This window comes from Amphibalanus amphitrite, unplaced genomic scaffold (assembly GCF_019059575.1).
Source record: "Amphibalanus amphitrite isolate SeventyFive unplaced genomic scaffold, NRLGWU_Aamphi_draft 000849F_arrow, whole genome shotgun sequence".
Lineage (NCBI taxonomy): Eukaryota > Metazoa > Arthropoda > Thecostraca > Balanomorpha > Balanidae > Amphibalanus > Amphibalanus amphitrite.
The window spans coordinates 304166-316771 of NW_024882343.1; the positions used below are offsets into that span (position 1 = coordinate 304166).

The following is a 12606-nucleotide window of genomic DNA, read 5'->3' on the forward strand; positions in this document are numbered from 1 at the left end:
CGTTTCTCTAATTAGCTTCCCTTCGATAGCTCGCACCTCCAAAATCCGTTTACAAATGAAATCGTTTTTCATGCATAGATTTTCGATCGGAACATCACGCAAACAATCTTAAAATTATAATTGCTAGCTGTAGCAATAAAGTTAACCCTCGTCCGTATAGGGGTTCGAACGGACCCCCCTCCCTCGGTTTTTCGCGAATAACTCGCGTAAAAAGCGGCCGATTGCGACGAAACTTTCCTTATCCTCGAGTTGATCAATTTTACACCTACCCTAAAAAATTTCATGACCCTGACCCAAATGACCTTTGACCTGTGACCTACTTTTCGAGACCATGTTTGGCCGGAATCGCGATTCGGCGTATGTCGGCTCGCATTAGCCGCGCGTTTGCAGTCTTTTCGTGGTTACAAGCGTTCAAACATGTGATATGATGTTGCCCCCCATGCATTAGGGTAGGTGTCAAGGTCACCTGAAGGTCAGGTCAGGTCATTGCCCATTGATGACCTCGGTTCACTTTTTCGAGTTTTACATGTTTCTAGGCCAGTTTTTAGCTGAATTCGAATTTAGCAACCATATGAACATTTACGAAGTAGTTTTGGTGGCTTCGTAACATGTTACGAAGCTGTCAGAGCCGGTTGACACCTACTACGAATACCCGGCAGGACCCCTACTGATTGACCTGACCTGACCTGACCCGACCTGGTCTAAATGCATGAAGACATCATCTGTGATCAAAACTAGCATGATATTCGTGATCAGCACCCCGAAAAAACCTCATAGCAGCCACATTTTACGACGTTCTGACAGAGTGACAGGTCCCGATTTTCCCGACTTTTGGGTCATTGACCTGACCTGGAAGGTCAACCAATGACCTAGGACCTTAAACTTGGGTATCATCGGCTTTCTCTCGTCACGGGCAACACGCTCGTTTTTTTCGCGAAGCTCTAGCTCGATCAGGGGCGAAACTGCAAGGGGTCCAATGGACCCCCCCCCTTATACGTTCGCGGCTGGAAAAACACCAATATGGGCGAGGGTTAATAACAAAGCTTTGTAAAAGACAGTGGGCCCTGGACAGGCGGTGTTGGCACGTCCGGTCACATGCCAATAAATAACGCATTTCATCTGCATATTGTACGCCGTCGTCGATCGCCATGGGAAGGCTCGTCGTGTTTGGGACCATCGGCACGGGTCTGGTGCGTCTGTTGTCTGGGTTTTCCAGAAAACAGACCGGGGCTGGACGGAGGGACCGTGACAGTCACCCTCAGTAGACCGACTGGTGAGACTGCGCTAGGAGGCGGCGGAGGAGGAGTGGAGGGGCTGAGTCGACACTCGCCCCGCTTCTGGTCTGTGGCTATACGGTAAGTAGGATTTAGAGGTAAGTAATTTTAGCGCTAATACGCTTCAACAGAATACAACATTACCTAAACTAATTTAGCACATATTTCACCCATTCCCCTTGGTTACGTAATACGTAATATAATTGTTTGTCGGATCATTTAAAACCGATGCATATGAGCGCTAGCAGAAACATTTATTTTTATTTTATAATACAGCAACCGCTAACTAATGCTATTATTTAAATCCACTATTGACCTATGGTGGAAGTCGATGCCCCAAAGCCTCCCAAGTGTCCACAGAAGGATTCACGACGGCTTCAGGAGATGCCAAGTTTCGGGTATCGGCTGGACTGTAGCGGCGCTTTCATCGCATTGGCGCAGCGTTTTTACGTCTCGGCGCTGATGTATCGTCCGTCGAAGAGCCCATCGGTCAACCAAGAGTCACGGAATATATAGTCTACGACATGGAATGGACAGGAGCTTCGATTAGCATAGCCACGTGTGTAACCAAAAATCAAGGATTTTGCCGGATGAATATCCGGAGATCCGGAGGATGCGGATGAATTTCTTTCCACGTGGGTTTACATTTTCATATATTTTCTTAACATTTCATACATTTTTTCTTAACAATCGTCGAATGAGTTGTGACTGTGACTTTGAAATGGTAACCGTATATTTTATTGGAAACTTTTAGCACACATTGTTACGGAAGCATTTATGCATATTCATTGCATTATAGTTTTAACATTGGTCTAAAATTAAATGAAATTCGATGAAATTCGTCTAAAATTTGATGTAGATGAGGAAGTGCGAGCACTCGCGCTATACTTTCAGGGTCCCAGGGCTATATATGGCCTTGGTCCCAGGGCGTATCGGTTCCTACAAAAACGCTACGTCCTTCCCCATCCTCGAACTCTGCGGAGGAAGATGGAAAAAATACAGATGCGACCTGGCTTTCATGACGCTATCTTGGCTCTCATAAAAGAGAAGTTCGCCGGAGCAAGTGCCAAGGACAAGCTGTGCATCATTTCGTTCGACGAAATGCAGCTGAAACCAAGGTTGGCCTACCAGCGGGGTGATGACGTCATCGAGGGCTTCACTGATCATGGCTCTCTCTCTCTCTGCCGCGCCAATGCCTGCGCCGACGACGCCTTGGTCATGATGGTGCGGGGCGTCAGTGTCACCAAACGCTGGAAACAGCCCATCGGTTTCTTTCTGAGTTCCGGAACGACCAAGGCCGTTGTGCAGCAGCAGCTGTTAACACAGTGTGTCCAACGTGTAACAACAGCGGGATTCACTGTGCTAACTACAACTTGTGACATGTCAAAGAACAACCAGGCGACCTACAGACTGCTCGGAGCTGCGGAAACCGGCTTGTTCACCGTGGACGGGCACGAGGTTGCTGCTCTGTATGACGTGCCTCACATCTTCAAATGCATACGAAATGCATTAATGAAATACGATATTGAAGTAGACGGTGAAGTAGCATCTTGGAGTCATTTAGAAACACTCTACGCACTGGAATGCGCTTCTTCCCCACGGGCTGCTCCAAAACTAAGCCAGAAACACATCAGGCCAAACAGCTTTGAAAAATGAAAGTCAGCTATGCCCTACAGGTGATGAGCCGGACAGTAGCAGCAGCAATCACATTGCATGCGACCCACGGCAAGCTCCCGCGCACTGCACTCCCGACTGCTACTCTCCTGCTGCGCCTCAACGACCTGCTCGATGTGCTAAACTCTTCCGCCCGGTTCGACCCCTGCTCAAAGCGACGCGCGATATCCAGCCTCCATCAGCAACGGCGGGAGAACACATGCAGTTTCTTCAGGAGAGCGACGCCTGGCTGCAGCGGTGGACGGTCGGTGGCGGCGCCAGCATCGACTCCATTCGAGGACTGCGACAAACGATAAAAGGCGTGGTGAAAATCTGGGACTTGTGTCAGGCTGCTGGGTGCACGTTCCTGTGCACTCGCCGCTTAAACCAAGATCCAAGCTACTGAAAATGAAAGAGTTTATCTCGGCAAAAATATGTATGAGGCACATACACGGTGCCTGTGTGTGTACCTACTTATAATGAAGAAACATTATGACAACGTTTGAAACGTTTAACACAACCCCACCTCTAAATGCATTTATGAAACGTGAGTGGGCCAATAAAGGCAATAAAGGCAACTAGTTTTAACTGTAACAAAAAAGCACTTCTGGGCACGTAAATGGGGTAAATGTGGTAAAATGTGGTAAAATTCACCACCCCATATCGCCTCTACCGGAAACCCGTTTTAACCCCCGAAGGACATTGGCAATAGAGCAGGATCGTTCATGTTTATCAAAACAGCCGGCAACTTTCTATCGCAGCGAAAGGTTGGCTAGGACGAGAGTCATTGCTTTCACTGACTATGACAAACCTACTCGAACGGATTTTCACCTAGGAAGTTACCAAACGAATGTTGAAAAATACATCAGCACCATGAAAAAAACCTTACCCACCATCCTCAGCAACGCCGCCTCCCGCCGGCGTCCACCGGAAAAGGGCGGCAAACGAGCGAAGTTTTAATTGTCAGAAGTGATTCCAGACAACAGCACCTGATTAGAATAAAATGCACCTCATATTGCCCCGGTACCCCGTTATGCCCCACCTTCCCCTATTAGTTATAGGTCTGGTAACTATACTTTCATCCTCGTAAAGGAAGTAACCACAGCGAATCCGCACGACTAAATCATCAGGTCGCCAAAAACTCGGCAGTTACAGGAAATCTCGATCTTGTCCATTCCATGTCGTAGACTATATATTCCGTGCAAGAGTCATAGGCTGAGCCATGACAGATGGCCATCACTTCTGTGATGGAAAAATTGACATACCTGCTTCTAATGACAAACTGATTTGTCATTGACATTGTGTCATGACTAATGTGTCTGTGACACAGTGTGTCTGTGAACTTTGTGTGAAGTTATGTCGGTATGAATGGGATGAATGAAGCTCACATCATCTCCTCACCAATACCTCGCCCGGCTCACCCTCCAGCGTTCACCCTCTCACCTTCCAACCCCGTCCTATATGTAGTGTCGCTGTATTCGTGTGTCATGTAAATACCATCTTTACTCGCTTACATCCGACACAGGCAGAGTCTAACTCTGCGAGCGGGTGTAGTTTGTGTTTCAGGTACGATCCCGTACGACGGCATCGTGCTTCCGCCGCCGCCGCCGGTCGGTAAGTTACCATAAGCTGTCACTGCCATTAGTCTTTAATGTTGCCAGTGGTCACTAATAATCAGTCAGATATCAGAATGATACCGTTAACCGGTTAATGACGATGACTATGATTTTTAATGTTGTATGGTGTCTTTAAATATAAAATTATCTCCGTTTTATGGTGTCATTTGTTAACGACTTTTTTCACACAGATCATCATCACAAAAATTAAAACCACGTTTGATTTGTCCCTCAGACGTACGGTACCCGGTGACGACTGACTACTACTGGGGCACCATCGAACACAACACGTCCGTGGTGCCCGCCGGAGGAGGGTTCGACCTCGGTAACGGACCGTTCGGGTTCCGGTCCTCGGTCACACTGCCCGGAGACTCGGTGAGTGGGCCACTCTATCGCGTAGAGGGAGGCGTGGTAAACGTGTGAGCTAATGTTAATTGATCAGCACCATAAAATTATAATTGTTACCTTACATTGTCAATCATCAGCTATGAACTTTAATAGCTTTCCCCAATCCGCAGTGTATGCGTCATGCGAGCTTCATGAGAGAGGGCGACACGTGCGTGCACGATCCGTCCACCTGCGCCAACGGCATCTCGTTCAGCCTGTGGCACCGGTGCAGCTTCGACTCGGACGCGTTTACGCCGCGCGAGGGTTTGCCCTACCGCTATCTCGTCAGCACAGGTGGGACGCTACCGTGCATCGCTTACAGGGGAAACGGTACAGAGCTGTGAGGTGACAGGGCTCCATACGAGGTCGCGCTTAAATCTGTTTTAAAAGACATGCTTAAACTGGTAAACTGGTGTCTTTATGTTACTGCTGTAATTTTAAATGTAGCATGACAAGATGAAAGCATCACAAATTATATATGTGTGAAGAGAGTCTCAATCAATGACAAAAGAATTTAGGCACAGAAACGTATGTGCGTGTATGTGTAAATGATTTCTTTTCTAGCGGGAATAAGGTTTTGCGCATAATCGGTGGTGTCTAGACGGTTCGACATGGTAATCATTGCTGATTCGCAGGCGGAGACGAGGCGTCGCCCGGTATTGCCATCTACCTACAGGGAATGGTCCTCGGGGCTCTGGTGTCCACCGGTAACAAGTTCTGGCGCGTCGAGACGATCGGACTTCTGCCGAACAACACCTGGAACAACATCGGTTAGACGAGCTTCTAACTCTTTTTTGTGACATGATGAGGCAGACAATTTGTGCAGAGTAAACATTGAGCATATCGACTATACGTGTAAGCTGTTTTAAGTTCGCATTTATCTCGTAGCGATCACTGACCGTGTGGTGTTGATCTGTGACGGTTTTAGCTGAGCTTTGGTCAACCTTTACTGATCTGTGCGCTGTGGTGACCTTTATGTAACTTTAGTGACCTAATATGACCCGTGATGACCTCCTGGTGACCCGTGATGACCCACTGGTGACCTGCGCTGACCTCCGGTGACCTGTGCCCTCTCCAGGTGTGCGCTGGAGGCCGCCAGCCCAGAACGGCTCCGAACAGGAGTTCACCGGCCTTCAGCTGTACATTAACCAGCAGCCGGCTGCAATGGTAATCCACGGACAGACACCCAACACCACAGCGCAGCCGCCGCTCGACCCGCCAGAGTTCATGGTGAGAGTGAACTGGGGAAGCACCGAGTTCGTGGGGAGAGTGCTGGGCGGAAAATTAACGTTTATGGTGAGATCGCAGATTAGAAATTCCGAGTCAATTGTGATGGCAAAGTGCAGAAGGATTGCGGTCATAATAGCTTTCTGGCTGGACTGTTATCCGAATAATCTGATTTCCTATTGTGATGCAGAAATATACGGAATGCAGATGTCCCCGCTCAGGTGCACATGTCCGAGCTAAAAGGATACGGCTCCGCAATCAGATATATCGTCCGTTGAGTAGTGAGGCGTAATGCCTGTCAGTGTCCAAATGACTCCACATGTGTCACCTGTCTGGCACAGGACGCCTCGTGACTGTTGACACTCTGACCCGTCCTGCTGACAGGTGGGCTGTCACAAGACCTCCGCTGACACGGACTACAGTCACTTCTGTCCGTGCGAGTTTGACGAGATAGCGCTCTGGAAGAGAGCGCTTCTCACCAACGAGACCATCTTCTTCATCGGAGGACTGGGTAGGTGGGATCTGCCGGTATTTCCTTAGGACGGCGTCCTTTCTCCTACTGATTATCTAACATGACACAGAACTTGTGCTGGTATTCAGTCAGAGAGGAACTTTACCGGTTGTTTCTAAGTCCCTCGGCGTTCTGACTTTCCGTTACTGATCCGCTTCCGCCTCCGTCGCCACAGAGGAGGACTACGCCGGCATGTCCGCAGAGGTTTTCGCCGATATTCTGCGGGGAGTGGACCTCACCGATCCGGATCAGCAGTCGGTGGCTGTGTCGATCGCCAGCAAGATGGTTGATAACCCGGAGAAGTCCATCGATAATCCACTCAGCTCGCTGAAAAAGCCGGAGCAAGAGGAAGAAGATGAGGAAGCAGAGGAGGAAGAAGAGGAGGAGGATGAAGATGGTAGGCTCTCTGCAACCGGAAACCTTATGCCTACTGATAGCAATGAATAGCGATAATCTCAAAATTTAAAAATTGAACGTGTGTGTGATGAACCGTATCGCTGAGCCTAAAAAAAAACGCAAAGCTAATGTCTCAGAAATGGCTCCCTCATTCCAAAACTATATGTGGTAAGCCCGTACCATAACTTAACTGTATCACACCCTGCGCGCCCCTGCAGCGAAGGCGGCGCTCCGGCTGGCCACCCAGGGCCAGATCTCCAAGATGCACGTGCTGGCCGACCTGCTGTTCACCATGACGGCTCCGGAGGTGGTGAAGCCCAACCAGACCGAACAGGAGCTCAACACCTTCATGGTACGTCGCCGTCGCCTTCGCGCCGCTGTGGATATGGTTACGTTTACCGAGCGGTGGGGTGCTGTAGCCGGTTTTAACATTATGTCTCCCGCAATAAAACAAAAAATATGATGCTGAGCCAATTTCCCTTACAGTTGACATTATTTCAATTGAGGTTTCGTTGTGTTTCTTCGTTGATGTCACATGTCTTAATCTTGAAAATCACTGCACTATCACATAAGTTATGGACGATGCCTTTCACCAACTTACTACTCTTTCAATGACGGCATTACTTTTGATTCTAATCTTGCCTCTCCATCCCCCCCCCCCCCCAGAACTTGGTGAACTTGGCTTCTCAACTTCTCGAAAATAAGCACCACAATAAATGGAAGGGAATCGAGCTACAGAATAACAAAAAGGAACGCGAGCAGAAGATCCTGAAGGAGGAAGTCCAACTAGATGGTGGTATGTTGCTTGTCGATATGAAATGTATGTACGTCTCTCAACCATACGATGTTTTAGTATTGTGCTCTTTTAACCGCTCACCATCACCTAATTCTCACCGCTTCTTTATGCTTAAACTGCCTTTTAGATCTGGCGTTAAGTTTATTTTGTAAAAGGTTAGAGCTATGATAAATCGCCGTCCGTTTCTTTTCTACTCCGTCAGAGTCGTCGGACATGATTGACCGTCTGGAGATGTACGCGCTGTCCTCGGTGACCAGCATGGTGCCGAAGGTGGTGAACGGCTCTCTGGTCGACATGTTCGTCCACAAACCCTCCGCCAACGTGGACATGTACATCGAGCAGCGGAGCGTGGACAGCCTGCGGCAGGAGCAGATGGCGCCGCTTCCCAGCGACAACCCGCGCCGACTCGACAGCATTCAGAGTGAGGCCGGGGGGCGGTGATTATAAGGAGCTGGCAGGGAGAGTTTCCCGGGAAAAGGCATATCAAAAGCTTGTCCTCAAGTACAGCAATTTAGATTATATATCCGAAGGTTGGGACTTTTCAATTAGACAATCACTATTCTTTAGAATTGTGATTTTCTATTGAAAATCCCAACCTGAGCTACCTCTCTAGGGGGGTGTTTAGCGTTTCGGCCGCGATTTAGGACATTTTGATTCCGAGAAAAACGGCACGGTAGAATTTTTTGCCATTTTCAGCGTTTGGTCCCGTATCGGGGAGCTACCGGCTGGCATCGGTCGCTTGAAATATAATTAACCCGTTTTGGGGTAATCGGCACGTGCATTTTCCCATAGGGTTAACATGGGGGAAAATTGGAAATTCGATTTGCGAAAAATTTCGTCAATTATATTTGCTGATATTTTTAGGATCGGATCTCGGCCTGCCACCTCACCTTTTGATGTTAATTATTTAAAAATCATAGGGTACAATTTCGGGTAATCTTGACGGACAGTTACCCCATGTTGAGCCTATGGCATTATCGAAAAATTATTTTCAAATCGATTTTGCCAAAAATTTCCACGTTAGATTTTGAAAATGTTCCAATATGTTGTGCCCCGGGGTGTCGGCTACCACGTGGTATGGGTCAGATATGGGGCGATTGAAAAGCACGTGCCACGTGCAAACGTGTTTGATGGGGTAACCTCCGGGAAAATCCGACATTGGCCAGCTTGGGGCCCTATGGCTCCGAAACCACTCCACCTAGCGACACCAAATCAACGCAGCCGGTGAGCAGATGAGTCCAGCTTGTTGCACCAGCGGTCACGTGGCGCACGTGCTATTGCACGTGCCGTGGCACGGGGTCAATTTTTGTTCTTAAATGCACCAACATTGTGAAATGCAATGAATGGGGGAAATAGCCGTCAGGTCGTCAGTTTTTATGATAGGGTCGATCTGAAAACGGGTATAGGCACAGAATGAAGGGGGCTAAAAAACTGCTATCTCGGATTTTTTGTAAAATGAAAAATTTAAAATTCTGGGAAAATTATATATTCGAAAGGTGAAATTTCCCTAAATTTTCCCGTTTTTCGAGTTTAGCCGTCCACTGTTCAGAGACGGTGACACCGGCCGGGGTCATTTTTTACATGCTGATGGCCACGTCGATGGGTCATCACGTGGCGTGAACGGTGAAGCAATCAGAGGTCCGGCACGTGCCACGTGGCCACGTGTTTGAGTCGCGTACCTCCCAGATTACCGTGTGTTTGCCGATTTGTGGCCTTATAGCCATGGGCGGCGCCACCGGGGGGGACGGGGGGGACAGGTCCCCCGCTATCGAAAGTTAGGGGGGTACAGTACCCCCCTATCGGCGAGGCCCGTTCAATAGTTGATAATAATGCATTGTAGAGTTATCCGTCGCATTTAATGCATCGTTGGTTAATAAAGGCAGGTTCTGAATAAAGATTGCTGTTGTGATGTATCGCAGGGGGTCCTGGCCATCTGCAAAAGGTGTGGAGCTGTGATGCCTGTAGTTATAAGGTGATCGGCAGGGCCTCGGGGATCGTGCTCCCCCCCCCCCTTTTTGGGGCGCCAGGCAGGGTTATTACCTCCCCACCCCACTGCCAGACCCCATTGCCGACAAAACCAAGTTTACTGAAATTCCATAGATTTCCGCTACTATATGGATATTTTCCATTCCTAATTAGTCGAACTCAAGCATGGCAGTTCTACCACAGGAACCATTTGAAATCTATGCCATTTAATCCCAGCACTTGTGGGGAGAAGTGTTCGGATAGATCACAGGTAGGACCAAAAAAAGCACGCAGTAGCCCAAGACCTTATAATTGGGTAGCATCGGCTCCCTCTTGTCAAGGGGTTCGATAGCACTCGTTTTTTTTCTGCAAAACTAAGTTCGGTCGGCGGCCGAACGGCTGGGGGTCTAATCGAGCCAACCCCCCCCCCACTCCCCTTCTTACGTCAGCGGCTGTGAAAATCGGAATCCTACCCTGGGGCATTTCACCTGCAAAGGTCGCCGGACCTGAGACCCTTTCACTCATTTTTTTTTTTCAACGATGCATGCGCTCGTTTTTCCCGCGAAGCTCTTGGTAAGTAAAATCCATCAGAAAGTGTGATCAAATAATGGCTGGTGACCTTCCATGACCTAGCATGACCTTTTGAGTGACCACCGATGACATGACCACTGACGGCTAGCCATTAGCTGCACCCTGCCCGTTGCATATGGATCAGGTGGTGGTGGTGATGTCATGATTCTGAAATTATATTGCAGTTTTGGCGCACTTGTCAGAGCAGAAGACATTCCCACTTTTCCTCCATGACTATATGATGGTGAAGGCGAAGCCATGAAGCTGACCAGACGTAAGATTGAAAATTTGAAAGTACGAAACGTAAGAATGGTTGGCACTGCTACTCATCATACCTAAGTAATTCGCGGCTTGTAGGAAACCAGCTTTGAGTTGGCAAGACTGCAAATTTTGATTTAGAGGCAAGGATGCTTGAAAAGGTGATCGATCTTAGGTGTCCTAGGATAAGTTTGGAAACGGGATGCACCATTCGATGTGTTTTGGGCTTTACCAAGTTTCGCGGCGTAACGTGCCTCGTTTTTTTTTTTTTGCATACACGATCAGTATCTACTTTTGGGATTTTCGGTCAGGCAGGTCCCCGTCCCCCCCTATCGAAAACCCGCGGCGCCGCCCCTGCTTATAGCACGAAAACAGCACCAGCCAGGAAGCCTGAAATGGCACAATCGGTGAGGGGACAAGTCCTGCTTGCACTACCGGTGGTCACGTGGCACACGTGCGAAGATGGGCACCTTCGTGGCGGAGATATTTTATAGTGAAATATTCAAATGTACATAACTTTGTCAGTTTAAGTCCGATTGGGCTAGAATTTGGTGGCTGGATGCATTGTTAAGCGGCAGGAACAAGTGCGCCACGTTTGTTGCAGTGCGCCACGTTTGTCTCAAAGCGCCATTTTTGCCGCAAATCGCAGAATGTGCGTATCTTTGTCGAACATGGGACGATTAGGATGCGCTGTGATTGAGGTATGGCTGCCTTAACGGCAGATATGAATGCATCACATTTGCCGCAAGGCGTCATATTTGTCTTAATGCGTCAGTGTTTGCGTTTTGCCCACGGCGGGCGTTTTTTGCGGCGGTGTTTGAGTTTTTCGGGGTTTGCGTTTGACGGCGGGCGGCCGTTTTTGCGTTTTTGGCGGTGTTTGCGTTTGGCGGCGGGCGGCCGTTTTTTGCGGCTTTTTGCGGTTGGCGGCGGGCGGGCGTGCGTTGTGGGCGTTTTTGCGGCGGTGTTTGCGTTTTTTTGCGGTTTTTGTGTTTGGCGGCACGCGGGCGGGCGATGCGGGTGTTTTTGCTGTTTGCGTTTGGCGGCGGGCGGCCGTTTTAGCGGCGGTTTGCGGCGGGCGGCCGTTTTTTTTGCGGCGTTTTGCGGTTGCCGGCGGCCCGCCGTTATTTGCGGTTAGCGGCGGGCGGCGGGCGGTCGTTTTTTTTGCGGCGTTTAGCGGTTTGCGTCGGGCGGCCGTTTTTGCGGCGTTTTGCGGTTCGCGGCTGCGGCCGTTTTTTTGCGGCGTTTCGCGGTTGGCGGCGGGCGATGCGGGCGTTTTTTTGCGGCGGCGGTTTTGCGTTTTTTGCGGTGTTTGTGTTTTGCGGCGGACGCGCGTTTTTTTTTGCGGCATTTTGTGCGTTTTTTCTGCGGTTTTCGGCGGGCGGGCGATTGTTTTTTGCGAAGTTTGCGTTGGCGTTTTATGCGTGCGTTTTGCGCGTTTTGCGGTGTTTGCGTTTGGCGGCGGGCGGGCGGTTTTTCACGATTAAAGTCCCAACCTTCGGATCCGCAGTGCTGTTCGACAAGCGCTGCCCGGGCCTATCCGAAGGTTGGGACTTTTCAATTAGACAAATCACTATTCTTTAGAATTGTGATTTTCTATTGAAAATCCCAACCTGAGCTACCTCTCTAGGGGGGTGTTTAGCGTTTCTGCCGCGATTTGGGTCATTTTGATCGCCGCCGAAACGGCTCGGTAGATTTTCTTGCCATTTTCAGCGTTTGGTCCCGTGTGGGGGAGCTACCGGCTGGTACCGGTCGCTTGAAATATAATTAACCCGTTTTGGGGTAATCGGCACGTGCATTTTCCCATAGGGTTAACATGGGGAAAAATTAAAAATGCGATTTGCGCAAAATCTGTTCAGTAATATTTGTCCACTTTTTTAGGGTCAGTTCTTGGGCTGGCACCTCACCTTCTGGGGGTAATTATTTAAAAATCATAGGGTACAGTTTCGGGTAATC

General features: G+C 49.1%; 1 protein-coding gene across 1 annotated transcript; it reads left to right on the forward strand.

The window, feature by feature from the left end:
- Positions 1-4423: 4423 nt before the first annotated feature.
- On the forward strand, positions 4424-8281 carry LOC122367086 (the record flags this gene model as incomplete). The annotated part of the gene is made up of 10 exons (XM_043339871.1): positions 4424-4541; positions 4779-4918; positions 5062-5224; positions 5566-5700; positions 6009-6160; positions 6542-6668; positions 6844-7065; positions 7283-7416; positions 7731-7860; positions 8063-8281. Coding segments are annotated over exons 3-10 (1279 nt in total), but the record flags the coding sequence as incomplete, so codon positions are not given.
- Positions 8282-12606: the final 4325 nt, after the last annotated feature.